The 27,419-nt window shown below is 36.4% G+C and overlaps 4 protein-coding genes and 1 long non-coding RNA gene across 7 annotated transcripts; 4 read left to right on the top strand and 1 right to left on the bottom strand.

Annotated features, from left to right (window-relative positions):
- Positions 1-3,938: 3,938 nt before the first annotated feature.
- LOC122362088 lies at positions 3,939-4,824 on the top strand. Its single transcript, XM_043263368.1, has 4 exons — positions 3,939-4,030; positions 4,206-4,309; positions 4,408-4,479; positions 4,556-4,824. The coding sequence occupies exons 1-4, from the start codon at positions 3,982-3,984 to the stop codon at positions 4,733-4,735; spliced, it is 405 nt and encodes a 134-aa protein (XP_043119303.1). The 5' UTR covers positions 3,939-3,981; the 3' UTR covers positions 4,736-4,824.
- A 3,728-nt stretch (positions 4,825-8,552) lies between these two features.
- LOC122362324 lies at positions 8,553-10,454 on the top strand. Its single transcript, XR_006253093.1, has 6 exons — positions 8,553-8,693; positions 8,832-8,926; positions 9,057-9,131; positions 9,292-10,078; positions 10,160-10,272; positions 10,367-10,454. It is a non-coding gene; the product is annotated as an uncharacterized LOC122362324 (long non-coding RNA).
- Positions 10,455-11,042: 588 nt separating this feature from the next.
- On the top strand, positions 11,043-13,834 carry spdya (speedy/RINGO cell cycle regulator family member A). 3 transcript variants are annotated; one of them, XM_043263752.1, is made up of 7 exons: positions 11,043-11,262; positions 11,630-11,873; positions 12,041-12,099; positions 12,202-12,287; positions 12,873-13,044; positions 13,121-13,397; positions 13,531-13,834. In XM_043263752.1, exons 2-7 carry the CDS (start codon positions 11,669-11,671, stop codon positions 13,590-13,592), a joined length of 861 nt encoding a protein of 286 aa, XP_043119687.1. In that variant the 5' UTR covers positions 11,043-11,262; positions 11,630-11,668; the 3' UTR covers positions 13,593-13,834. The 3 variants fall into 3 exon arrangements, with proteins under 3 accessions (XP_043119687.1, XP_043119686.1, XP_043119688.1); XM_043263751.1 differs by having other exon boundaries at positions 11,047-11,358; XM_043263753.1 differs by having other exon boundaries at positions 11,047-11,358; positions 11,678-11,873.
- A 190-nt stretch (positions 13,835-14,024) lies between these two features.
- trmt61b (tRNA methyltransferase 61B) lies at positions 14,025-17,328 on the bottom strand. The gene is made up of 7 exons (XM_043263750.1): positions 16,233-17,328; positions 15,652-15,754; positions 15,309-15,499; positions 15,101-15,192; positions 14,528-14,727; positions 14,295-14,372; positions 14,025-14,148 (listed from the first exon to the last, which is right to left on the bottom strand). The coding sequence occupies exons 1-7, from the start codon at positions 16,908-16,910 to the stop codon at positions 14,114-14,116; spliced, it is 1,377 nt and encodes a 458-aa protein (XP_043119685.1). The 5' UTR covers positions 16,911-17,328; the 3' UTR covers positions 14,025-14,113.
- Positions 17,329-18,178: 850 nt separating this feature from the next.
- On the top strand, positions 18,179-26,444 carry wdr43 (WD repeat domain 43). The gene is made up of 18 exons (XM_043263360.1): positions 18,179-18,423; positions 19,617-19,751; positions 19,984-20,105; positions 20,206-20,326; positions 20,412-20,530; positions 20,890-20,992; positions 21,977-22,041; positions 22,893-23,055; positions 23,135-23,221; positions 23,728-23,853; positions 23,992-24,135; positions 24,249-24,335; positions 24,658-24,689; positions 24,773-24,836; positions 24,957-25,070; positions 25,174-25,243; positions 25,445-25,503; positions 25,577-26,444. Exons 1-18 carry the CDS (start codon positions 18,223-18,225, stop codon positions 25,727-25,729), a joined length of 1,965 nt encoding a protein of 654 aa, XP_043119295.1. The 5' UTR covers positions 18,179-18,222; the 3' UTR covers positions 25,730-26,444.
- Positions 26,445-27,419: the final 975 nt, after the last annotated feature.

Consider the following 27,419-nt stretch of genomic DNA (forward strand, 5'->3'; position numbering starts at 1 on the left):
GTGACCAAAACTATTAGAACATATCATAGCTGTTGCTTTAGTGTGTAAGTAGGAAATATCAATTACATTTTAAACATTCATTGTGTCATTAGTTGCAATAATTTAGTCAGACGTCTGTCTGGAATGACATGAAGAAACAAAACAAACTGAGACAAGCTAAATTCAGAAGAACAGTGGATATCTCCAAGACTTTTTGAGAAATCTACTTCTAAAGCTGCACTCTAAAAAAAAGTATGTAAATGGTAATGGGCTATGAGCAGAGTTGCCAGCAATCTACTGTAATTTCAGTATTTGTACTGTGAAAATATTTGACAGTTTATTATTGTACAGTGAAATACAGTATAATTTTTTTTATGTACAACAAAATGCCGGCAACAGACACCAGCAATCTACTGTAATTCTACAGTATTCATACTGTGGATTATTCAACAGCTTTTTCTGTAAAATTTCAATCAAACTGGTTACTTAAAAAATCTTTTTGAGATTTTATTTATTTTTAATTATTTTAAAATGTTATTTTATGGCTTTGTAAAGAGTGTATTTCAAGGAACCAATGATGCTGTAATTAGATTCTGTAAAAACGTTTTGTTCTGTGGGCTTAAAATACATTATATTGAAAGATCTAAACAAACACACTTAAAGGATATAAATACAAAAAAAGAGCCAACATTAAAAGTCAACATTTAACAAGGATTTAAAAAAAAAAAAAAAAAAAAAAAAAAAAATAAAAAAAAAAAAAGACTTTTTCATCACAAGCCTGACATTATCTAAAATAATAAATGGTTAAATATTGGGCAAATAAAATAGTAGCCGAACATAGGGTCAGGTAACAAAAACTTTAGGGTTGAAGGGCTATTGTAAAACCATAAACTCACAATACTGACAACATGCTTAGTATTGATGTCATAACACTACCTCTGGTAATAATACCTGAATAAAATACTGGTTTGGAATATAGGGAAATATTTTTAATTACCGTGCAGATGCAGATCAATGCAGTTGAAGGACTTTGGATGGCGACGTAAAGCAGTAGATGTCTTTTGAAGTTTTTTCGTCTTTGGGAAAAGTGCTTTACAAATGATGTTTGTAAAATATTATCGGCACAAGTATCTGAAAATTAACCAAACTGACAAATCAGTTACACACTTTCATCAAGCGTATGCCCGCACTTGTACACATAATTAAAAAACATAAAAATACTGTGTTGTACTATATTTAACAATGCAAAGCGTATTACTTATTTACAGTAGAGCACTGTTAAAAACCGGCTGTAAATTAACAGCAATTCCTTAAACAGCAAAAAAACTATTTTTTTTGGAAATGACTGTTTCTTTTTTCTAAGGTTATTCTTATCAGTTAATTAGAGTTTATGTATATTAGGGTTGCATGTTACATGTAATGTTGTTAATTAAATGTTTATTGCATATTTCAGTGTAATGAGTCTCACCATGACGGTGTTTAGTGCTTGTGTGAATGTCATATGTGTTCATATTTAAAAGCTGCTTATGATGGGCTTTGGTTCATCATGTGACTTTCTCATTAACACCTGCATTTAGTCTGGTTATCAGTGTATTTCAAAGGTACAAAACAGATTTCAGTACTTTAATAGATAGGTATATTAACATTATACCAGTCAATGAAATTACAGTATTTAACTGTAAATTTAACTTAAAACTGTCAAACCTAAAATGTTGTTATTGTATTTTTTATAATCGAATTCCATCATTTTTACCATAAATTTAACAGGTTTTTTTTACAGTGTACCTGAAAAACTATGTGTCTAGGGCAAAAATTGCTGTACAAAATAATTTGCCTAGTAATAATAAATAAATAGTAAATAGTAATAATAGTAAAAGTAATAATAATCTGCCCAGTCTCATGAAAATGTGCATAATTAGTACACCAAATAAAAATGATTCATGATGTTGATACGAAAAAATAGATTTTGGTGTATATATGACACACATGTTTGGGGTCTATATAATACGAGGTACATATTTTGCATACATATGATACGTATCTACCCCACAAGAGTTGTGTAATAAAAAAATTATGCTGAACATATAAGTGCATAAGGTAGCACTAGAGGAGTATCTGTGTTTGATAAACGCATGAACATGTCAAGCATCATTACACCAATCAGTACAAAGGGAGGCGCTCTGCTGTCTGACAGCTGCAGGTGGATTGGCAAAATGAACTGAGAGCAGACATTGTTCATCACTGACTCCAGTCCAGCCATCGTCCTGTTCTGTGTCACTGCCGTCAGCGAGTCTGAAGCGCATCTGGTAATAGAGTTGGCCTCCTTAATTAGTTTGAGCAGATGCCGGGAAAGGTTTGAGCTGTTGTTGTTCATTCAGCTAACACACAGTGCTCATTACAGACTGAACGTCTCTGTGGGATCGCCGGTGCCGTTCAAAACAATGCATCATATACATGCACTGTGCAATTTCCACCTTCATGCTGTTCTTTCTTGGCACTGGAACATAAATTCTTCAGAGCCTATTTGGTCCAATTGTCTACAAATGAAGAAAAAAAAAAAGAATGGTGACAGAGATCGAAACATGATTAAAATCCCTGAAGGCAGTATTTGAGGTTTCTATATGGAGAGAATATGCACTAATATAAAAGTAATTTTGCTTTGTTTATGTGCAGATTGCATATTATTCATGCTTTGAGGAGAATATTAACATACATAAACTGATGTTTCCCAGTGTTTAGGAGCCACATTGTTTGGCATATAACATTTTGCCTATGAAAGCATAACAAATGTGTTTAATGGATACAATACTACACGGACCAATCATGCATGCATACTAATTTAATTAGCAATGGAATGTGGAATAGTGAGAAGAAAGACTTGCAGATATTGGTCACTATCATATGCCATTTAAATGTTTATTTGATAACTGACGTAAGTGAATTATATGTATGCGATATGAAAAGAGGATAAATATTATAGTAGTAAATTTTAAAAAGAAATGACTATTTTAGTCTATTAAAAAATTCCATGCTTAATTCAATCTGTCCTTGTTTCTATATTACATTAATGCACATCGACAGCTGGCAGAAGCTAGAGATAAGGATATTTTTCTTACACAAATGCATTGACATTTATTACTATACATTTATTAACACCTCAGAGTCATGTAGAGCACTTTTTATGATGGATGGATGCACTTATTTTGCTTCTAAATCCTGAGCATTATTCATTGATATTGATAGCTTGGATGTTTTTTATATACTATAACTCCAATTGTATTTGTCTGGAAGAAGAAAGTCACACTATGGCTTGAGAGTAAGTAACTCATTGGGTAATTTTATTTTAAATATTATATTCCAATAAAAAATTCTATTGCAAAATGGATTACAAATGATAACAATTTTCACATGTAGCTTTAGAGTAGTTATTTAAAATCTACAGTGCATTTTTGAAATATAATTAAAGAAGTAGTCATAAAAGGGTTCCATCTTTACAGGTGTATCTCGATAAATTTGAATGTCGAGGAAAAGTTCATTTATTTGAGTAATTCAACTCAAATTGTGTAACTTGCGCATTAAATAAATTCAGTGCACATTGAGTGTGAGCCAAATCATCACAATTAATATAACCAAAGACTTAAACTATTTCAGTCTGTGTGCAGTGAATTTGAGTTGAATTAGCTCAATTAGCTGAAGGAAACTTTTCCACGACATTCAGATTTACTGAGATGCACCTGTATATACACTTAAAGTGGCCTTTCTAACAAATCTCTTTAAAACAATACTTTTAAGATATGAAATACAATGAAAAGCTATTTGAAACAAATATGCTCACGTTTTCAAAAGCAGCATAAAGTGTGGGTGTTAACTACATTTTAGTTTTTTAAGATCAGCAGTCTGAACCACCTCTCAATAACTTCCCTTATTTACCATATAAATAGAGTATTCAGACACGGCAGCAGACAGTTGTCTATACTTATTGCCGAAGACTTTGACGCAGAGATGACAAAAGCACTTGTTTTTCTTCTGGCATCCCTTCTGTTTTGTTCAGGTGAGATTCACTCTTGTATCCGGAGTGTAAAATTAACGCTTAACAAATTAAAACCTGAGATTTTTAATGTTAAAAAAAAAATTAAAGATCTCAACCATACTAGTCAGATATTTAATATGAATGTAACTGTCATACTGCCGTTTATGTACTAGTCTTAACTTATTTTGATGTTCAGCCATTTCAGATGATCAGATGGGAATGTCTCAGCACTTTGACCATCCGCATCCTGTGAGGGAGATGGAGTTCATTTATCATGACAAAGCCATTGAGAACAAAGAGGTTAAATGAAATGCATTCACATACTCATACGAAAATTGCTAAATACTAATTTCTTTCCATTAATGGTATTCTACTTTCTCCTTTTATCTCGCCCACAGCTGATACTTTGTGGTATTTGCAAGTCCATTCTCAGAAAAGTGATAGAACTGATTGGGAAAACAGCAAACAAGGTTTGTAAAACATATTTGAACTTAATAAATGTTTAATATTTTCCTTTGTTCTTGATATGTTCTCATCTTTTCGCAGGAGGAGATAAACCAGAAGATTGATAAAATTTGTCAAAAAATACGAATACCTGGTTGCACAAACTTTGTGCTTAAATATAAAAATAAAATAGTCGATGCTCTGCTCTCTGGAAACAAAGCAGGGTCCATCTGTTTAAAAATAAAACTGTGTAAAAAGACGGACATGAAAACAATACAGTAATGTGAAGTGTAGAACTGGATTGCCATTTATGTTGTCATTTGTTACACATTACATTAAAATTAAAGCTCATTAATAAAAAGTTGCAATGAGTTTGTTTTCTTGGGATAACCAATAGTGTCCTCTACAGGTGATTTTGAGATGAAATATCTAAATATTTTGTATAACTACATTTAACACTGTGTGTGTGTGTGTATGCATGTGTGTTAAAAAAGGGTGTTTTAGCATATGTACCTGATACATTCAACACATTTGTTAAATTCTGACCAAGAGAAAATCACCATAGTTTCACCACCGGTTCACTACATGTAACTTTCAAGAAATTTACACAACAAAAACACATTGAACATATTCCTGTCTTATGAAATTTTTCCAAAAGATTTAAAAACTATTGACAGATGATGAAGCAATAATGTGGAGAATCAATTCTTTTAATTATTTTACTGACCAGGTTAAAGAATCGTAAAATCATCAAAATAAAGAAAGTCTTGATTAACCGAATCAGAACATATGGTACTACAAATGGGCCTTAAATAAAACTTAACTTGAGTTACAAAAATCCTTTAAGAACACGATAAATCATTAGTCACTTGCAACTCAGTCAACTGCACCAAAGGGAAAATGATCTGTTCTCATTGAGCTTAAGCTTATCAGAAACTTCCCACTATACAACTCTTTGTAGCTCTTTGTAGCTGTAACACTTAATGATTGATAGTGTCACACGTGGACTCCTTTTTGTTGCTGTTTTCATGTGCCATGTGTTCAGTGTGACCCACTTTTAGTTAATTGTCTTATCGTCTTCAGCTGTATCTCATTTATTAAGTATTTACGTTGTGTATTTAAGTCCTGTTGTTTCAGTTCTGTTTGTCTGAGCTCGTCGAAGTTTATGTGGTTTAGTGTCTTTGCCTGTCTGCTCGAGGTTTTATTTCTGTATGTGCATAATTAAAATCGTTAACTTCTATGTTCTCGTCGGGTGCTCCTTTTCTCTAAACCACACCGTGACAGATAGGGATTCAGTCACTCATACTCCAGAACATTTAGAATTAAACATTTAAAAAGATGAATCTACTTTGTTACTGCAATGAATGGATGGACATCTTGTACTGTTTTGTTCACTTGGCTGTATATGCAGTAGCTTCTGCTGAATATTTATTTTGTTGATTGCTTGCTAAAAGAAAAACGGTAAATACAGTTATTGTAAAAAAAACCAAAAAACCCAAATGCCTGTCTTACAACAAGAAAAAAGCAGACGTTTAGCACTGTGGTGTTGTGGGATTGCTTACATTTTTGTCAGCGCCTTACAGGACATGTGTAAGCATTTTAACTTTGCAGGTGAAAACATTTTCACTCATATTTCACTCATAAGTGCAGGTTTTCTTTTATTCTCTTTATGATAAAGAACACTGTTGCACATGCACGAATTGTCATCCTCACATTACAGTGACTTCGCAGGCATGATTTCACAAACTTTCATACTCTGTTAAACCTGTGTTACACTGTTTTACTTAGGTCTTTGACACCGGTCAGGCTGCTCTTGTGGCTTTTCTCACATAAGGGGATAGAGAGAGAGACTGAGAGAGGCAGAGAGAGAGAGAGAGAGAGAGAGAGAGAGAGGCTGGCGAACTAAAGAACGCAAATCGAAAAAGTGAAAAAGAATCCATACTTGATGATTTTAAAAGTGTCTGAAACCATGTTACCAATCGTATATTTTGTTTTTCTGATCTCTTGCTCAGGTAAGATACAATTGCAATATTCATGAAAATATTCCACTTTTGCGAAGTCTTCGATTTATATACTACGTCGTCATGAGAACTTTAACAACATTCAGTTTGAATTAAAATGTTTGTTTTCTTGAAAGCCCTAGCAAAGAGTGAAAATAAAGCTCTTTCTCTTTGGTGGGATCCAGAGATTTCTTCACGTTCTGAAAGTTTAAACCGTTTGATGGACACCCGTGGAAATGACCTACTGGTATGTAACACTGTGTCATTTATACTATGTCGATCAAAATACTGAATATCATTTTTCAGATTATTTTTATGACCTCATATCCCATGCCTCACGTTCACAAGGTTCAGCCAAACATTATCTTCTGTTGCGTGTGCCAAGAAGCTGTAAAACGCGCTAAAGCGGCGATCCACCAAAAGATAACACAGGTAACATTTAGTTGTCTAACTACTAATGTTTCTAATGGCTCCAATGAAAGTTCGCTATAAAAAAGCAAGATCATCCTGATATTTACAAGATTATAATGATGAATCAGAATAACGATTCACAGCAATAAACACCTTACTTTACAATAACTGACAAACAGCTCAAAAGCCAATTTTAATCAGCTGGAAAGTTTGTGTTCAGCCACTTATATTCACCGAATGAATGTATTCACTCAACAGCTGTGTCACGGAAAGGCATCATTTTAATTACGTCAATTAATTAATTAGTGACAGAATTGCTTAATTAAAAAAATCATAATTTGATATAATTTCACAATGATTTTAACATCATGAATCATTTTTTGGCTAACAGAAGTTGAGTCTCTTTTTCTGAATCCTAAAGTTTTATCCTGTTCCCTTTTCTTTTTGTTCTTTTACAGAATATAAACTTTGTCTGTAACAAATTCATAGTGGCTTTTCGAAAGATCTGCCTTCAGCGTGCAGTGAAATATCGGGACATCGTACTGCACACACTCTTCCCTGGTGGTAATGCAAAGGCCACATGTATGAAGATAAAGTTATGTTAGTAACAACTGTGACGATGGCTGTTGAAGGGATACATTTACATTGACTAGCTCAACTGTTTTTCATTCTTTGGGAGAGAACATTTAAGTGTTAGTTGATATCAGTCCATTGCCGTGTGTATCTGTATTTTCATTTTTTTCATTGACTTACAACAACCCCTGTTGGGTCTACTGTTTTTATTTCTGCTTTTCAGAAGATCAATACAACATGTGGTAGATGGCTTTTATTTCGTTCCCTCTGCTTTTCTGTAGCCAACGGATACAAAAATGCAATAATGAGAGCTCTTTTTCCTGGAGGTAATAATATGGGCACCTGCAAATTGTTAAGGCTATGTGGCGGCAAGAAGATAAAAAAATGCAGTTAATCAGAAGTGCTTTTAAAATGTACTGATAAATGGATGTTTATTGTACTGGAGATGGTGTTTTGGGGAGTCCTCTATAATGTTTAAGATTGAATTGTTTTACATCAAATACTCATTCACATGTTATTTCCTCATGGTTGTTTTATGTCAACAGTAATAAATGTTTTTTGCTCATAAAATTTGTTGTCTCTCATTTCGTAAAGACATACACATAATGTTTTAGGTCCAATAATTTATGCCATAGCAGTCAAATCATTTATAAAGAGGGTACATGGCTAAATAAAAAAATGCAAATGTGCAATTCTGTGATTTTTTTTATATTTTGTTTCCTCTTCATTCTCGTCACACAGTTCCACTTTTGCCCTTGAACATTATATTGAGATTATGTTTAGTTATTTAAAAGAATATTTCACCAATGAAAAGCACTGAAAGCTATATTATTATTTCATTTACTGTAATTTACAGTTAAGGGACACTACTGTGAAACACATTTTGAACACTGTTGATGTTTCTGACACTGGACATTTTGCCCTAAACAGACAGGATTACAACTTTCAGACAAATTAGGTTTAACATTATACTATAAGAAATGTGACTCAGTACACAATAAAAGCTAATATAATAATAGTGATCTGCAGCTGAATACTTTTGTAACATCATTAGAACATATGAAGTGTTTTCCAGGACAAGATGTGGGTTTAACTGACTTTGCTTCACACTTACATTTAACAGCTCTCTCTGTCACATCAGCAAAACCAAAGACAGAAAAAGAATAAAGTGTACCGTCACTTTGAAATAAACAAATACATACAAGGAAGTACAATGTATCTTGTCTGGATTTTTGGATTATTCGTGATTCTCTTTGGTAAGATATTTGAAATGTTTCAGCACTTGTTTGGCACATATTCACTTGTTCTTGTCAAAAGACTGAGTTTTAGTGGGATATTAAACTTTTGTCACTTTTATCATTTACTTATATCATATGAAATTATATTTTGTGCAGCTGATGCTGAGAGTTCTCCATATGAGGCCGTTCATGATACTGTACAGGCGGTCACCTCCTATGACAGTGAGGACAAAACCTGTGATTCTTTCAAGGTAAAAAATGTTGCCATCATTAAATCTCATCATGTTTAAAAAGTCAAATGTTGTGCACATTAGTGTTCATACATTCCTCTTGATCATCCCCCTTTAACATTTTATTAACAATTTTAATCTCTCTTTCTAGATGAATCTAAAATGTTGTGTATGCGTCAGTATGCTATCAAAATATTTACCCGTAATAAATGCTCTGATTGACGAGGTAAATCTTTGCATTTTTAATTCCTGAATCTCAATATTTGTGCTTCTTTAATATTTTTAAAACCATGTTATTGCGGTCACAGTTCTATTATTAATTTTCTCTGTGAAACTGTTTCTGTACTGTACTTTATTAAAACCAGCTTATTCTCTGTTTCATTCAGAAAATAAACACAATATGCAGTGCCAACCGTTTTTTCAAGGCGCCATGCAAATTCTTCGCCAACAAGTTTAAAAGAAAGGTTGTTAACGGATTTTTCCCAAAACAAAACCCTCAACTATCCTGCGTTAAATACAAAATGTGCTAATTCTGGGATTGAATAAACCTATAACAAGTCAGCCAAAGTACCAGCTCTTTAGATAAGATTGCTCCTTTGTTTGTTTTGGCATGAGCTAATAAAGGTTTGAATGCAAAAGTGGCTTTCATTCTGTTTTGTTATAAATACACATAAAATGCATTTACATTAAGAGAAAAGGAAGCAACGTCTGGAATGAAATGTGTCACGATACTGATGGTTATTTAGACATTTACACTGTGTCATTTAGTGATTTAAAATACCACCTTTAATTCAATACATCAAAATTCAGCTATTCGTGATTCAAGAGTTTAGGTACAATATTATGGACTGTTATGTCAACTGAAGAGACAGTCAGTGTAAAAAATGCTGACAGAAGCTGTTATGAAAGCACTTTGACACTTTGGTCGACAATGGTTTTGGTGACCTGAACATCAGCACTCCAAAACACTTGCGTAGACATTTAGTATCTTCAGCGTTCTTCATAACTGTGAAGAAGAGGAGCACAGACGAACACAAGAGAGTCTTCAACCTAAAATCTTCACCCGAACTATTCAAGAAAGCGGATGCGTTTTAGCTAAGCGTCTTATTAAGTAGACGATCTGAAGGATAATGTCACCTGTTTTTCATTTTGGACTGCTTATGGCGTGCTCAGGTGAGTTTGAACATTTTTTTCGTGTGGCTTGTTTATTGATTTTCATCATATATTGTTTACAAGTTCTGTTTTTTGGCTCAGTTCTTGTTGGGTGTAGCAGCATTACTAACAAGGCACAATGGAAGAGCACGCTGGAGAGACAAATGTTAAACATTCCCGAAGAATCCGAAATAAGTAATGAACTGAACATAGAGGTAAGCTGATGCACAGTGTAATGCAATAAACTAAAATTAATTATATTGTTTACTATATATATATACATATATACTGCATTTGAACTATCCTCAGATCTCTGAGATGAATGCAATAATCTGCTGGTTTTGCAAGAAGTCAGTTCATGAAATCAAGCGTGTGATTCAACATGAAATTAAAATGGTGAACTAAAACTTCTTCTACAATTCTTTTTTCTATATTTAGCTTGAAAATGCCTGGCCAATCTTTAATTGTACATTTTTCTTTCAGGAAATAAAAGCGGTGTGCAAAGCAATAAAAATCTTGGAACACATCTGTGAGCAACAAGCTTACAAATACCAATTAATCATACTTCATCTACTGTTTCACGGTAATAGCAAACAAACCTGTAACAAGTTGCGCTTGTGTAAATAAATGTATTGCTCTGTTGTGATTAACCAAATTAGTTTTCACATAGCCAAGGTTAATAAATCAGCCTGTGGTCTTTTTGATGTTGCTATTTTTTTTCACAAAAATCAGCCTGTGGTCTTTTTGATGTTGCTATTTTTTCACAGTGCAGTGTTATTTTTATTGTGTGCATTACATTACAATCATAACAAAATCTAATAACCAACAATGATGCAATAAATGTTTCTATTGGATTAATAAAAAGCTTCTCATCCGCATATTTTGTTCACTAACCACCTGCATGATAAAACTTGGGTTTTATCTGAATTTTCTAAAACAGCAAGACTTTTAAATAGCACATGTAGGACATGTCTTTCTCGATCATCACCAACTTTCATATATGCACAAGTGTTCGGACCTCTGATTGAAGAATATTTCACCATGTGACTGCTGACTCAATTCCCGCGCTGCCCGGGGGAGCGGAAGTGCACGTGCGCGGTCGCGCGAAGAGCGTGACCTCCAGTTTGAAATAGTTAACATTTTGATCTAAAGTCACTTTAAATTTAAGTAACTTTAATGTTGTACACGTCAGCTAAACTTTAATTGTAAGTTCTCCAGTAGCTGATCTAAACACCTTCGGGAGTGCGCGTGAAATCATGCGCGTGTCATAATTACCGAGCCGCGGTTTTTTTTAAACTGAGGTAAATCTTGTTTACAGAGAAAACTCGCTCGTATGGGGCTAAAATAACATAACCACATAAAATTAAGCATATAAGTACTTAGGCGTGACTTTAAGTTATATACGAGTGCTATGAGTCATTTTAGCGTTATTTGAGTGGTGGATTTTAAGACGCGACGTTAAATGGCATTTAGACTATAACTAATTATAAAAAAAAATCAGCAATAACACAAATAAATACGCATGTCTTCTATACTAAAATAAATACATTTTTAATTATAATATGTACGCAGTGGCAGTTCTGTAATATCGGCTGATTTAATCATTGAAATATGATGAAGCTGAGCCGTCCGTGGGCAGAAAGCGCCCCGTCTGGAGCTGCTCACAGTCTGCAGATTCGGCGGGGCCAACGGAGACCGAGGCCGAACCCAGCGGCTCGGAACCAGGCGGACTGTTCTGAGCAGCCGCGCAGGAAGACCCCCGGGCCGACCCTGCTGATCCAGAGGCAGGAGATGGCCGCCTTCTTCAGACTGTTCGGTGGGTTCAGCCTCATAAACTAAATGTCATCTTATGTATCTCATGACGAAAAAGTAAACTGGATCACTTTTACACCAACTTTTTTTTTTTGTGTACTGGTTTAATTCAGAAATATCAAGAGCTATATAGATATAGTTCTGTAGTGTAAAATCTGTTGTCTGGCTCAGATGATGATCTAATACAGGACTTTCTTTGGATGGACTGCTGCTGTAAACTTACAGACAAGGTAGCAAAATATTTTGTGTATTAATATTTAGTCGTTTTATGATTTTTGAATATAGAATATAGTGAGTTGTTTTGGTAATCTCATCCCTCTGTCTTTATATAGTACTTGCTGGCTATGACCTTCGTGTACTTCAGGAGGGCTCGCTTCAATATGACTGAACACAGCAGAATGAACTTCTTCCTTGCCCTGTGAGCACCTTGCCCTCCATTCTGTGGATGTTCTCTATGCTGAAAAAAACCCCCAAAAAAGTGTATAGTGAAAATCTGTCAGCTGGGGTTGCCAGAAATTCACAGTAAAAAAAGTTTTTCTAGATTTACTGATCGTCTGTATGTTTTACGGCTGCACACACGAACACAAAACGCCATCGAAGTAACATGTGACACTTAAAACAATGCTAAAAAACCCACAAAACTATTTTTACTAAATGTAATCATAGTTGGTGTGTCATGCAAGGACAAATTCTTGTTTCACAGTTTTCCAATAAATTTTATTATTTTTACTAATATCATAGTATTTACATATAATAGATATAATTTTTTTTCCCCAACTATGTGGTGTGGTAACCTTTAGTTATCCAGTGAACAGGTTTTTATTGTTGCACTTTAACAGTGTTTTTCCATATTTACAGTGTATAGGGGTTTCACATGGTTTTGGAGATGTTCGTTTTAGTTCTAGAGTTGAACTGCAATATGTCATGAGCGTGACAGAAAAGTCCTATTTATGAATTCAGCCTTAATTCCTACAGTCCAAGCGCTTCATTTTTCATACTCCAGCTATCTGGCAAACACTATGGAAGAGGATGAGGAGGAAACCAAATATGAGATCTTCCCCTGGGCTCTGGGAAAGAGCTGGAGGAAATATTTCCCACGATTCCTAAAGCAAAGAGACCAGTTGTGGGCGCGCATAGAGTACAGAGCTGCCGTCAGCCGACGATGCTGTGAGGAGGTACGCGGTGCATTTTATTAGTGGCTAGTTCTGAAAAATAGCTCTGTGTCAAGTTGTGCTCGATGCATGATTTCAGGTTATGGCTATTGTGCCGTCTCACTTCATCTGGCAGCGTGAGCGCGCAGAGCATCACAGTGGAGCTCAGAGGCTGTACCACACTCGGGAGGAGATCCTCATTCCCCGCGGGCCCTCTGGTTCCCCAGAGCCTTGTTTTCTCTGCGCGCGGACCTCTGCTCATCCCGTTCCTCGTCCATCCTCCGCTGGAGCCCGCTTGTCATCTGCGCCACTGAAGGCCCAAACTTCACACAGGCCCAAAGCCCAGCTAAACTGTAATTGTAAATTGACTAAATCAGGTGAATGCGTGGTGCCCTCTTGTGGTCTTACAAGAATTTTTACCTTGGCCTCGGCTAAAATTGTTTCATACGACCCATACAAGTGCCTCTGTATGCATATTTAACGTTGGCTTCTCTTTTTTTTTTTTTACAGGTACATTTACAGGAAGTGATGCATGTCAAGATCATTCAATGGACTGGATCAGTGAGGAGTAACAGATCTTATATGCCTGTTGACCATATCGGATGCACTTCAGTTGTCCGAGGGCCAGAACAGAGTGCTTCTTAACTGACCTCATGAGAAATGTACAGCATTGGTGTGAATAGGGTAATAGTCATGTACATTGTTCATAAAAGATGTAAAGAATATGTCAGAAAATACAATGTGAAGGTTTGTGCATGCATTTTACTGTATCATAACCCTCATAATTCCTTGTTGTATAAAGTATTTTTTTCTTTGGTGTGCACTTTGTTACTCTCTTATATGTCTTAGACGCAGATGTGAATGAAATGTTAAAACAGACTTAATCCTGTCATGTTCAACTTCCAAAGTATAACATTTGGTTGATATAAATAAACATGAAATGTAGTCCATAAATGTAGCAAACCTACTATATTTTGTACACAAGTACGCATGAAAGAAAAATGTGCAATAAAAAAATGGTCTTTATTTTATAGTAAGTTTATCGATACAACATATATGACAAAGATATGCACAGATATTGAATGTGGAACATCTATTTCAAGATCTTTCGTAGTTTTATGAGGAAGGCTGAAAAGAAGCACATTAAAATCAGGTATTGACAGGATTCTTAAAAATATTTTTGTAGCAGTATTACATACATAGTACTTTAAAAGGTTTAGGATTACTGGTGGTTTTCAATAAACAGGTTGCACAAAAATAAAGAGCTGACTCACCTGTATGGCCTGTCTGTTCAGGATGAGGACGTGCGATGTATGGGACATCTCCAAACGGCACCGGCAATTTCATATCCCCTTAAATAGAGCATGATTTACTGTTAATGATTAGCACTGACGTTTAGGTTGCGGTGTAATAAACAACACTATATCTATCTCTCCTTTCTGAAACAAAACAAAAGGTAAGTACTATGCAAACATTTGATAACCGAACAGGATATGAAAGAAGTAACCTTTTGTGACTTCATTTGATTCACTTTCGTCATCGGCGTTATCATCATAATCAGGAGATTTTCTTTTGTTAAATGTGCCATCTTTTTTGTATGACGGGCCAACGAGCCAGTCCCTGTACTGAACCTCAACAATGCGTTCACACACCAGAGGAAGAGCAGAGCATCGCAGGCCCTCCATCAGATCAATGACCTGTGTGATGCTGGCGACAAAGTCAGGAAAACATTCAAAATCCACCCTTTCAAAAAGTAGTTTTTTTTTCATTTCTTAATTTTCAGAATGCTTTTCTTTTGAACCTTTTTATACATATAAGGTAAAATCGTATCATTGTTTATACAAATATTTTAAGCAAAAACTGATTTTAACATTGATGGTAATAATAAATGTTAAGGCCCAGATGGGTATATTATAATGATTTCTGAGGAAAATTAACAGTATTATTGTTTTTACTAACTTTTTTTTATCTTGTTGACTTCTTTCAAAAACAAAAAAATCTATGGAGCCCACATTTAAATGGTAGTCAATGTATATGGTTTACACTGACGTTTTGTGTATGTACAGATGTTTTGTATTACTTTGCTTGATAAACAGCACAAACAGATCCGGGATGAAGGTGCGGAACCACAGCAGGTAAGACCAAATGTGGATTAACCATATCCAGAGCAACCTGACACACAAAACGTCTTTAAGATACAGACAAGCAAATGATTCTCATATAATAATACATAATAATAAAAATATAAAAACCTATATGAAAAAAATGATAAAAACCATATGACTTACAGAGTGGAAACCTCGCCCTGCCAGAAGAGGTCCGGCAGATATAAGATCTCCATGGTGAAAATGAACATTATCAGGCCATTCCTCTCCTCTACGGAGACTCCACGAGGACCGCCAACGCTGGTAGTTTAGTACAGCACATCTGTGATGGTCCTCTCTTATCTCCACGCTCAAAACACTTCCTTTATAACCCACTGATGACACAGACACGAATGCAAAGTGATTATCACAACAGAACATCTGTAACTTATTTGCACAGGACAATGTCCGCCATAAATTCATAATCAGGTGACTCATCATTATTGCTGTTTATGAATACATAGAAGACAGAAGAAGAACCACACACCTGCCCTGGACAGGAAGAGGCTCATGGCACCAGATCCAGAGCCTGATTCCAAAACACAGTCTCCTTCAGTCACATCCATCATGGTCAACATCGCACTGGCGTCCTGCAGAGGAATGTGATCCGGCATAAAACTTCAAGTAAAATATTTAGCTCAGTTTTACACAGAGTTCAGATGCACCATCTGAAATCGTCTTCTAAAATGAGCATTTTATCAGGCTCCTATATTTAATTATATTTCACTTTAATTGCATGCAAAATGACACACACTGCTATTAGTGTAGAATTTTTCTGAACCTACACATGAGTCTGATAAAAATGCTCAATTTACAAGATTTCAGGCACTTCAAAGCTTTTGCATCTAAACTCTTCATGTGACATTATACAACTCAAACTAAACAAAAACAAATACGAAATGAATTAATGTAGAAAGATAGGCATGTTCTTTATAGAAAAGGGGTGTTTAAGTCATTGCATGTATGAACTGCATTTTGAATACATTTCGAATAAGCATCACATCATTGACCTGCTGGCTCATTGACATGCAGATGACTGACTGCTGCTTTGTGATGTCTGTTTCTTACTTTAGGGTATGCAATAGCTGGCCCTCTCTTCATGAAAAGAGTGAACTCATCCAGACCAGGTCGACGAATGAGAAACTGCATTCCTTTTGAAGTGTGTATGATGCTTCCTGCATGTCGCCCCTTAATGTCATTATGAGGTATTATTCCCCAGTTGCTACTGAGCTTCAGTCCCTCCTTTAGCTGGAACATCTTCTGAAACTTTAAACATCTCTTTCGACTGAACTCAGCCAGCAGAGTCTCTCCAAAACATATCGGCTTTTCCCAAGGTACACACACTTGACTTGGAGCAATAGATTCTCGAGGTACCTCTATTGCTTCTGGCTCTTTCCCCAGACTCTGCACATCCTGTTCCACCTGACTCTTTATAGTGTCCCGTAGAGCCCAAACCTCTTGACTTAATGTGTCCTCAGGCAGAAGCTGACTGACCCTCTCCAGTGGAGACAAAGGTCGACGCCTTCCAAACAAAGAAGCTCTTCGGGAGAATTGTGGGAAAGCTGATGCAGAAGCATCGGAGCTACTGTCCTCTCTGTCAGAATCATTTGGGCCAGTACCAAAGAGCCTCATAGCACATAGAAATGGTTTATTGCAAACCATATTATGTCTCCTCAAACATATGACATAGGCTTTGGGAAATATACGAGTCATGAATGAGAAACCCAAATGTAGTGAAACTGTCATGATTTTTAGCTCTTCAAAGAATGACTTAAAGAATGAAGATGACACTTTAATGGTTTGGTTCTTCTCACCACAGAGTGATCAGAAGCATCACACACAGCAGCTACTTGAACGCTTTTACACTGACCAGAATAGTGATATTGGTAGAAACAGACCGAGCATGCATTATATAGTTCAATACAAATTATCCCTATTCAATAACCTTTGTAAAACATAAAGTCAAACAAATGCGTGGTAAATAGATTATTTAAAATAACGTGCCATAATATCTAAGTAATTCGATAAATGATTATTTACTAGATATATACTAGTTTAAGTGACAACTTAGCTTGAGTCCATTTTGTTAGAAGAAAAACAATTTATAAATGCAAGCATGATTCTCGCTGGGCGCCGCCATGATGAAAAAGACGTCACTGATCGATGCAGTACTGCCTGGTCACCAGTAGCTGGTTTCTTTCTTTGTTTTCAGTAGCGCAACAGCCTAATAAACTTGACAATTGCTATTATTTACCTGATCCAGTATTCCTTATGATGTATATCGTTACATTTGAAAATATAGCTATTTATGAAGCTTAAATTACAGTCTAGACTATGGCATTATTTTATTATATAATATTTAAACAGAATTTTAAATCATTAAAATAAATATCTTTTGCAAAAACAAACGACTGAACTCTTTTAAAACACATTTGTTATAAAAAAAAATCATGCTTTTTAAAAGAAAAAATGTAATGGTTATAGTAATGAGTCTTCAATGTTTAATAGACATTTATAATTGTATTAATCCTGAGAAAGGGAGTGTTAATTATTTTTAAATATACACGAAGAGATACATTTATATTTTTAAATATACATTGATATATGACCCAGTGTCTTTCGAATAAATAACTGGTACAAACAAATGTGTTGCCGTTTCTGTTTTCAGTAAATGTTACAGAATGAACATTTTATTTTAAGTTTTTACATTTATTTTGAATTTAATACGTTATACTGTGATAATAGATACAAATAATGACACTTAAAAGTGTTGTTTATTTCGTTGGAGCACCGTGTGCTAAAATCTGTTTACTTCAGATATACATTTGATAACTCCCGAAGATAATTTTCGCTTTCAGAATCCGCTAGATAACAAAAAGCGAGCAAAAAACTTCCGCATCCGTCAGTGATTGGTTAATAACAATAATGGCACGCCCCCCATAACCCAGTGTGACCAATTAGCGTTTTCGCTGTGTCTGTGCAGCAGCGCATGCGCGCTGTCCAATTTTCTCTCACACGTGTTTCCCGTGGAGCAGACGGACACACGCGGAATGGTAAGATGGCGGCGGACGGAGGCCGAGCTGTGCTACCCTGCTCCTTCAGTCCTAAATCACAGCAGTTCCTGGCCCTCTGCGCACAGGACGGGAGACTGCGCATCTGGAACACCGACAGCAAAACTCTGCAACAGGAATACGTGCCTTCCGCGCACCTGAGCGCAGCTTGTACCTGTGTGACATGGGGACCGTGCCGAGCTGTTCAGGTAGCGCATAGTGTTCGGGTGCAGTCGGGGATGCGGCCTGTGTAACGCAGTGCCTCATTGTATGGGCTTCTGGTCGCTTTGGCTCTGTATTTATCCTAAATGTGATCATGAAACTAAGCACGGATTGTTTATGAGTATCTATTTTGGGTGCTTTAGAGCCGCTCTCGTTGAGCGCGTGGCGCACATGTTGCATGTGGCACATGTTCAGACACAGGCCGCGAGACCAGCAGATCCAACACAAAATTAATCAATAAAACCTCTACAAATCTCTATATTAATGCCGAAAGTGCGGCTGCACGGGTATTGTGTGGTTTGTTCATAATGTTCTTTTCGTCTCTCGGTTGTCGGTGGCTAATAACGTAGGCAGAACTTGATGTGGGCTAAAGTGATGATTCTTTGAGTTTTCTTTTTTTAAAAATCCAAAATCATTTCAGCATGTCTCGATGTGAAGCTGATTTTTGTGTTTTTGTTAATAACCAGTATTGTATTTATATTTAACGCCACTTTAGAGAACGCATGGTCATATGGCTCCGCAAGCCTTACACAACTTTAACTTGTCGCTCTTTAGTGGCATCTTTAAAGAAATTAGAAACTTTTTTTTTTTTTACGGGTTGGTATGTATAAATATCACGCAAAACATCGTTAATTGTGGAAAGTGTTGGAGAAGGTTGGCCATAAAAAAACAAGACAAGCCATTCTTACATTGTTACTAGTAATGTAGCAAATATCTGACTTGGAATTATTTTTCTTTTTGATTCTGATGTCACACTTTCTCATGTTTTCTAGTTTGTCTGGTACTTGATCAAGATTTGATGATCATTAGCTGTTAGTTGGAGGCTACGCAACAAAGTTATGTTTCAGTTTTTATAATATAAAATGAATGAGAGCTAGTAATTATTAAATAGACTTTATATAAACAGATGGCGTAGTTGACTCTTATAGACTACAGATCCCGGTTAAAAAAATAGCAAAATTACCTGTAACAAAGTTTATTTTTATATACCAGTATGTAGTGAATAATAAGTGAAACTCAATAAGTGATGTGCATTAGTTCTATTAATGGAAATGACTGAAAATGTGACTGGATAAGACTTGTATATTTTTTCGTGAATCTTTCTCTAGGGCTTACCTAAAAGGCAGTGTGTGTTGTCTCTTTGCAATTATAATTTTTTTTTTCTTTGTGTGTGATTTAGGAGTTGCCACAGAGAAAGAGGAGGAAATGTGAGGCCGGGTCAGCATCTGAGCAGTCAGATCTGTTGGCGCTGGGCACGGCTGCTGGGTCCATCCTCATCTACAGTACAGTGAAGGGAGACCTGCATTGCACTCTGGTAATAATTTATCTCCTTATGCTGATCTTTATGGTATTTGATGTAAAAGGTTCAAGGTGTTTTGCATAGGTTTGGTGTAAAACTGTTCACTTAATGGCAAACAAACTGGCACGCATTACCTAGTTGCTTCTACAAGGGACAAAGAGGTTCATGTAACTGGGGAAAAAAACTTTGAGGGACTTCTGATGATACAGCTAAAATTAGGGACGTTAATGATGTCTTAACCTGTCAGGAGGGAGGTCACAGTGGACCGGTGAACAGTGTTCAGTGGCATCCAGAAGACTCTGTGTTATACAGCGGCTCAGATGACACGCACATAGCCGAGTGGGACCTGCAGACAGGAAAAGTTCGTTGGTGAGTTTGTGCAGTTACTTGTCGGATGTTTGGTGACGCATGCTTTATCCAACATGGTAAAGTTGCATGATTTATTAAGACTTCACTGTTCTGTGTTTAGCAAATGGAAGGCGGACAGATCAGCCATCAGCAGCCTGTGTGTGAGTCCAGATGGAAAGTACCTGCTTTCGGCGGGAATGACCATTAAGATGTGGAACCTGGAGACTAAGGAAGTGTACAGGGTGAGTCGGACCTCTATTTCTGCCCTCTGATGAAATGAACACAGAAGAGTTTCAGATTTAATAATGAGATGTCCCACATTTGTAGAAATTCACAGGTCATTCTACCATGGTAACGACCCTATGCTTCGCCACAACACGACCCCCAGACAGTAATGGGATGTACTTCTTGTCAGGGGCAGCTCATGACAGGCTACTTAGTGTGTGGTAAGGTGTTTTCATTTATTTTATTTTTTTAAATACAGCTTGATTCAAATTCTGACAGTGTTGTGCAAAATGTTTTCATTTTGACACGTTTGTGTAGAACCTATTAGGTATTTATTGTCCTTGTATTGGCTAATGAATCAAAGTGTTTTGATCTTAGAAATGACAATTTTTCAGTCATTGTGGAAATTGTCGTTTGACATGAATTTTTGTATTTTATTTAATTTTCCATTTTCCTCACCTAATCACATTTATTTTTTAATTGTGAAACATAAGAACCGATTTAAGACACAATTAAATTTTTTAAAATAAATCTTAGGCTTGATAAACTGAAGTGTTATTTGCTTCTCTCTGCTAATCAGGCAGGTACGGTCCGATGGCAAAGACAAGAACTCTGTGGTGTCGTTTACTCTGACAGATGAACCCCAACACATAGACCTTCAGACATCCAACTCCAAAGATGAGGTCAGGATTTGAGCTGGATTGTGCTTTAATTATTAGTCACTTTTTTTTTTCTTTTTCTTTTTTTTTAAAAATGAAGATCTGCCTAGGAATGCAACAATACCATTTATAATTATTCATTTTGATTAAAAAAATCTGTGATAGAAACACTGTTCTAAAGTAACTTGGTTAATTGAGCAGCAAAAGTTCCCTTTGAAAAATCGAGTGCACAATAATTTTCTAAAGGGTTGGGGTTAGGATGAGTAGCGATTTCAACGAGGCGAGTAATAATTTGTCTGGGAGTCGAAAATTAGCACAACACCTGCACAAAGCGCTAATGTGCGTCCTGTGCGTGGAATGATGCACTTGAAACAACACAGAGTCACAGCATTCAGGCTGCGCAGCCCTCCGTGTCCATAGAAAAGTTAAAAGAGGAAGATATAGCTGTTGGTGCGTAGTGAATTAAATCTGTGCAACGCTGTATTGAGTATTTCTCTTGATAGCTTTAAATCTCTTATTGAGAGTTTAATGGTTCTGACTGTAGTAAACGAAAACGATGTGCAGTTTGAACGCTGAATGGAGGATGACGGATAGCGGTAGCTAAAAATTAAATGACGTAAATATTCACCCACACCTCACATTGAAGTATGGAACGGCTTCAGAGCACTTGAAATTAGGGATGCACTGATATGTAATGCACGTTTTGTCAGTAAAGCCGTTTCTGTAAACAGCGTTAAATGCCATCAGGTGTGTGATTTCACACTGAGCCGCATTTGCTGCACAGAGCAGTTCACTGAAGAGCTGTGCAAATTGACGTTCATTATCAGCATGGATTTGCGCAGCTCGTCAGTGGACAATGGCTCTTTGTAGTAAATGCATATCTTCTGATTGTCGTGCATCCCTGCTTGACATAGTGCATAAAAACGTTTTGGTGCTTTGTAATGTTTTTGTACCCGAGTATCGGTTCGATTCATCCCTAGATCTGACGCCTGTCTTTGTGTTTCTCAGGCTGTGAGGTTAGCAGTGGTGTGCAAGGACGGTCAGCTTCATCTCTTTGAGCACTTTCTCAATGGGTGAGTTTGTCCATCTTGTGTTAATCGGTATGACTTGTTGAATTCTTTTAATGTTGTTCACCCAAATATAAGAATTGTCATTACCCATTAGGAATCATCTCACCCTCATGTCTTTCCAAACCTGCAAGACCTTTGTTCATCTTCGGAACACAAATTAAGATATTTTTAGTGAAATCCAAAAGCACTCTGCCTTACACACAAACTGCAAGTATCCTAACACAATCAAGGTCCAGAAATGTAGCACGGACGTTGTTGGAATAATCAGTGTGATATTAGTGGTTCAACCGTAATTTTACAAAGTTAGGAGAATGTTTTTGTGTCCAAAGAAAACAAAAAAGTTTATTCAACAAATAATCTCCTATGTGTCAGTGTTACCCTATAGCACTTGCTTTTACTCTTATGCAAATGTATGTATGCAGATTTGCTGACGTTCAGATCAAAGCTTAAATAGCCATGTACAGTGCTGGTGACAGAGCAGCATACATTGTTTATGTTCAGTGGATACATTTAGGTATTATGTTCATGCATTTAGGCTCCAGGGTGACGAGAAGACTAATTCTTGCATAGTTATTTTTGTTTTTTTTGCACACAAAATATACTTGTAGTTTTATGAAACTAGTTACCACTGAACCACTGATGTTAAATGGATTGTTTGAAACATATCTTTTTATGGTCCTTGCTGTGTATGAAGGGTCAGAGAGCTCTTGGAATTCGTCACAAATATCCTAATTTATATTCCAAACATGAAGGATACAGGTTTGGACTGACGTGATGGAGTCATTAATAATTTTTAGTGAACTATACCTTTAAAACAGTTGAGTGAAGCTCATGTATATATTTTTCTCTCTTAGGCCGTGTAAGAAGCCGCTGTCTCCAGCTTGTTCCCTGCAGGTGTCCACTATGAAGGGAGACTCACCTGTGCCTGTGCCTTTGCTCGCAGCAGCTTTGAGTGTTGACAGACAGAACCTGATGCTGGCATATGGACATCACCTGCAGCCTGTCATGGAGAAAGCTGTAAGTTCAGTAAAAATGTATTGATTTTACAAGATTATTCAGTTGGTCAATTATACTGACATGCCATCTCTTCCCACAGGCTTTTAACACGTCAGAAAGACACATATGCTTAGTCAGAGACATACATGGCACTCTTTCTCTCTCTGTAGACACTGCTGTCTCCAAGGTAAGAATTTTCTTATTTATACACATACACCCCTAGAATATTTGTCCTTTTAATGCTGTCACACTGTAAGACCATTAAGTAAACAAAAATGCATAAAATAAATAGTAATCAGTCATAGCGTCTAAGGTCTACACTTTAATGTTTTTTTTTTTAAGTGCCAGCAAGAATGCAGTAAACTAAGGAATTAGTTGATTATTGTAGTTTAAAATATTTGTACTATTTTAAAAAATTCTTTTATGCTTTTCTAGTGCTCAAGAAACATCAAACATATCAATAACTCTTCTGCTAAATTTTAAACCTTTTTAATGTTTTTTTATTAAATAGAAATATTTTGTAACAACATTGTACATGTTTAATGTTCAAATTATTGCTGCCTTTGAAAAATTGTTCATTCCTTCAAGTTGTATTGATGTTAAGCTTTTGAGTAGAGTATATTTATATATTAAAAAAAAAACGATCTTGATGTTGAAAAAGTTCAGTGCATTCATTTAAACATCATCTTCTAGGTGAAGACACCAGTTGTTAACAAAAAGAGCAAGGTTTTAGTACCAGGACTTGTGGGACACACAGCACCAATCAAATTAACTCCCAATGAAGAAGCGAAGCGGAAAAAAGAGGACAGTACCACAGAGGTGAGACTCAAGATTTACTAAATGAGTTAATTCAATTTGTGAAATCATGCTAAAAGATAATTTTTTCCCCCAAACAAGAGTTAAATTAAGTAATTTCTTCACTCTAATACATGCAAAATCCTCTCCACCTTGTTGTAGATTTCAATCGAGGAGCGGTTAAAGCAGATAGAGTTGAGTGTTGAAGGCAGTGGTGCTGGTAAAGGCTCATCCTCCATGCAGACGGACAGTTTTGCTGTACTGCTTGTGCAGGGACTGGAGAGCAAAGACGAGCGGATACTTGCTGTAAGTTACACACCTTGCTCCAAAATTATGAAACTCATTTTAAAGATTCAAGATTGTGATATTTAGTGTTTGTCATGTTGTTAACATTCTCATAACGTCGATCTTTCTAACAGAAAATATTTCAAACCAAAAAAGAGATGTTGATAAAGAACACTGTTGCCCGGATACCACCTCCGGCTGTCCTGCCGTTGCTGGAAGAGGTATTTTGTTGTATTTATTTTATTTTATTTTTTGTGTATGTAATTTATTAGCATTCAGTGTTCGGGATCAGTGAGAATTTTTTTTAGTATTGAGAGTGATCACAATGATTTTAGTAATAGACTAGAGTGAAAATCAGTATCGCATTAAAGGAATGAGTATATGCTTTTAAGATTTCAATTTTAGTACAATGTTACTTATATCATCTTTATTGAATAAATGCAGCCTTACCAAGCATAAGATTTTCAAAACCTTTAAAAAAAAAAGTCTTATTTACCCCATGTTTTTGTTTTAATTGAATGACAATTTTTTTGGTTTCTGTAGCTGTCCAGAAGACTGCAGGGACATCCATTTGCGTAAGTAATTTTCATTTTTGTTATGTATGTAATGTTTAAATATTATATATAACCTTTTGAGATGATTGGTTTTCTCTGTGCAGGGCTCTGCTTATAGTTCAGTGGTTTAAGGCTGTGCTTACACAACACACATCATACTTGTCTTCGGTAAGTCTGTATGCATCTTTGTCACACAAATGTATATAATCAATATTAATATGGTGACAGTCCATTTTTAGCCTTTTTTAGGGTTCCTGATTCAGCCTCTTGATCTTTTTTCCTTCACAGCTGCCAGATCTAGCATCTCAGTTGGGCTCTATCTACCATATGATTGAGAGCAGGGTGAAGTTATATCAGCAGCTCACCCGACTGCATGGCAAATTATACCTGCTCATGACACAAGTAAGCTACTCAAACACAAACATCTAGGACATTCTGCATTGATTTATTTTTATTTTTATTTTTTTTGGTCCCGGTGTGCTCATTTTCATGTTTTTTTTAATAGGTGGCAACAAACAACAGCGTTACAAAAGGTGGTAATATTTCTCACAAAGCACAGCTGGTTTATGAAGAAGGTAAAAAAATTTTTTTTATTATTAATCAAAACCAATTTTTTCAGCAATATAGACAAGTGTTATGGATTAAAGAATAATTAAGTATTTTATGTAAACCTTATCTTGTATAAATTCTTATGTTAATTGACTTATTTTTCTGGTTCTCAATTCCCTCAATGTTTCAAATGCAGACAAATAATGAATAAATACATTTTTCTGCAGAGTCTTCAGATGAGGAGGAAGACTCGGATGATGAAGGGCGTCCGGAGGATGACTCTGATGTAAGAGATGCTCTCTTTTCTTCTGTGTGCAGTGTGGTGTTGTGGGATAATGCTCATGTTGATTTGTCTTCAGAACTGGGAGGAGGATGAGGCGGCAATGGACGTGACGGAAGACAAAAAGAACCACAAAGATGCGGAGGACGATGAAGTGGAAGACATGAATGAGGAATCAAAAGCGAATGGTGATTCAGACCTGGACCCGGAAAATGAGAGCGAGGAAGAATAATACCCAATCTGGCCACAGGATAAAAAAAAGGACCCTTTATATATGATTTCATTTTATTTTTCATTTTGTTGAATTTTATTGTAACAAAACAAAAGTTTATGTTTTATAGAATTTCGATAACCTTGCGGCCTGGACTTGTGGTAGTCTTTCTCAGAACGGTCGTGAGGGCGGGTGAGCCTTGACCCTGACTGAGCGCGCACCCGCATTTGAGGTCCATTCGAGTCACTTTTCCCTCGACTTGAAACTGCCTCTGTTTTGTCGACCAGCTACTATAGGATTCTGTGGGATTGATTCCCAAAACCATGCCCCCCTCTGCCCGGGCTGCATTCTTAATCGGGTGTCCGGCATCCCTGAAGTCTGAGCATACGACAATATCACGATCATGCCCTTCAACGCTGTCAATTGAACACATCTTTAAGTTATGTTGTCCTCTCTCTTCAAAGTCATTTCACATGTTTGAATTCCGTGTCCTGTGTGTGATTTTCTGATAAGGGTATTTTTTTCACCCTTTCCAGTCATGACCCCGGTTCTCGATCTTGAGAACAGAAAATGTGAACCTCTCCCAGTACAACGCGAATCTTAAAAACATAGTCCCAGAGGCGTATATGTTTAACTATACAGTGGTTGCGGCGAGCGTCAACCAAGACTTTTCATGCAAACAATATATCAGCAACTGTTGTACAGTTTAAATGAAATAAATACTGTTTTGTTCTCATGTCTTGTTTGGATTCATACTGTTTTCTTTCCTGCCTTTTATCAGAAAATTATGAAAAATGCATAGTTTAGCATCAATGCAGACAACAAAAATCAATGTTGGCAGAATAACCGCAGAAGCTACTAATTGTAGTATTAGATAAGTCTCCATGTTTAATCTTTAAAGCAGTGTTTATGTTGAAAAATATTTTATAAAGGCCATTGCTCATAACACAAACTGGAAGCTGTACTTGGGATTTACTGTCAGGTCGTTGTCCATTAATGCAACAATGCTGTTCAACATATAAAAGGTGAAACACTTGTGAACACTTTTTTTAAATTGTATTAACGCTATTAGTGAAGTGATTAACTCAATTTCATGAGGTAGAAATCGCTGTTTGTAAGTACCGTTTCTTTAAAGTCTTTTTTTTAAATGCTTAACCAGAGACTGTATAAAGGTATAGATTGTAGGTAAAAGGACTAAATGGGTCAATGGTTATTTTTTATTTAATTATTCCGTAAACTGAAAAGAGCAAAAGCCCCACCCCCCATCATGCAGAACTTCTACAGAGGCACCATCGAGAGCATCCTGTCCAGCTGCATCACGGTGTGGTACGGAGCCTGCACCGTGTCCTGCCGTAACACACTGCAGCGCATCGTGAGAGCTGCTGAGAAAATCATTGGTGTCTCTCTCCCCCCTCTCTTGGACATTTTCAACGTTCGTCTCACGTGAAAAGCCACCAGGATAGCAGGAGACCCCACCCACCCATCCCACTGCCTCTTCAACCTGCTGCCGTCGGGAAGAGAGACTGCGGAGTCTCCGAGCCAGAACCAGCAGGCTCAGGGACAGTTTCATCCACCAGGCGGTCAGGAGACTCAACTCCCTACCTACTCTCCCTTCACTCACCTCTACCTCTGGCCCCTGCCTCAGGCCTCAGACCTCAGACTGTGATCCCGCCCCCCACATAAACTCATAATCTCAGGGTCTACACTTTTG

The sequence above is a fragment of the Puntigrus tetrazona genome, chromosome 17 (genome assembly GCF_018831695.1).
Source record: "Puntigrus tetrazona isolate hp1 chromosome 17, ASM1883169v1, whole genome shotgun sequence".
Lineage (NCBI taxonomy): Eukaryota > Metazoa > Chordata > Actinopteri > Cypriniformes > Cyprinidae > Puntigrus > Puntigrus tetrazona.

Bases quoted from the DNA above. Each gene is read 5' to 3' on its own strand.
- LOC122362088 (XM_043263368.1), top strand. From the start codon at position 3,982: ATGACAAAAGCACTTGTTTTTCTTCTGGCATCCCTTCTGTTTTGTTCA. The intron at 4,310-4,407 runs GTTAAATGAAAT...TCTCGCCCACAG, and splicing joins AAGCCATTGAGAACAAAGAG to CTGATACTTTGTGGTATTTG. The intron at 4,480-4,555 runs GTTTGTAAAACA...ATCTTTTCGCAG, and splicing joins TTGGGAAAACAGCAAACAAG to GAGGAGATAAACCAGAAGAT.
- spdya (XM_043263752.1), top strand. From the start codon at position 11,669: ATGATGAAGCTGAGCCGTCCGTGGGCAGAAAGCGCCCCGTCTGGAGCT. The intron at 12,288-12,872 runs GTGAGCACCTTG...TTCATACTCCAG, and splicing joins ATGAACTTCTTCCTTGCCCT to CTATCTGGCAAACACTATGG. The intron at 13,398-13,530 runs GTGAATGCGTGG...TTTTTTTTACAG, and splicing joins TTGTAAATTGACTAAATCAG to GTACATTTACAGGAAGTGAT.
- wdr43 (XM_043263360.1), top strand. From the start codon at position 18,223: ATGGCGGCGGACGGAGGCCGAGCTGTGCTACCCTGCTCCTTCAGTCCT. The intron at 23,222-23,727 runs GTAAGAATTTTC...ATCATCTTCTAG, and splicing joins TAGACACTGCTGTCTCCAAG to GTGAAGACACCAGTTGTTAA. The intron at 24,837-24,956 runs GTAAGTCTGTAT...TTTCCTTCACAG, and splicing joins ACACATCATACTTGTCTTCG to CTGCCAGATCTAGCATCTCA.
- trmt61b (XM_043263750.1), bottom strand. From the start codon at position 16,910: ATGACAGTTTCACTACATTTGGGTTTCTCATTCATGACTCGTATATTT. The intron at 15,755-16,232 runs GTAAGAAACAGA...ATTCCTCTGCAG, and splicing joins CAGCTATTGCATACCCTAAA to GACGCCAGTGCGATGTTGAC. The intron at 15,500-15,651 runs GTGTGTGGTTCT...CTGTGTCATCAG, and splicing joins CCTCTTCCTGTCCAGGGCAG to TGGGTTATAAAGGAAGTGTT.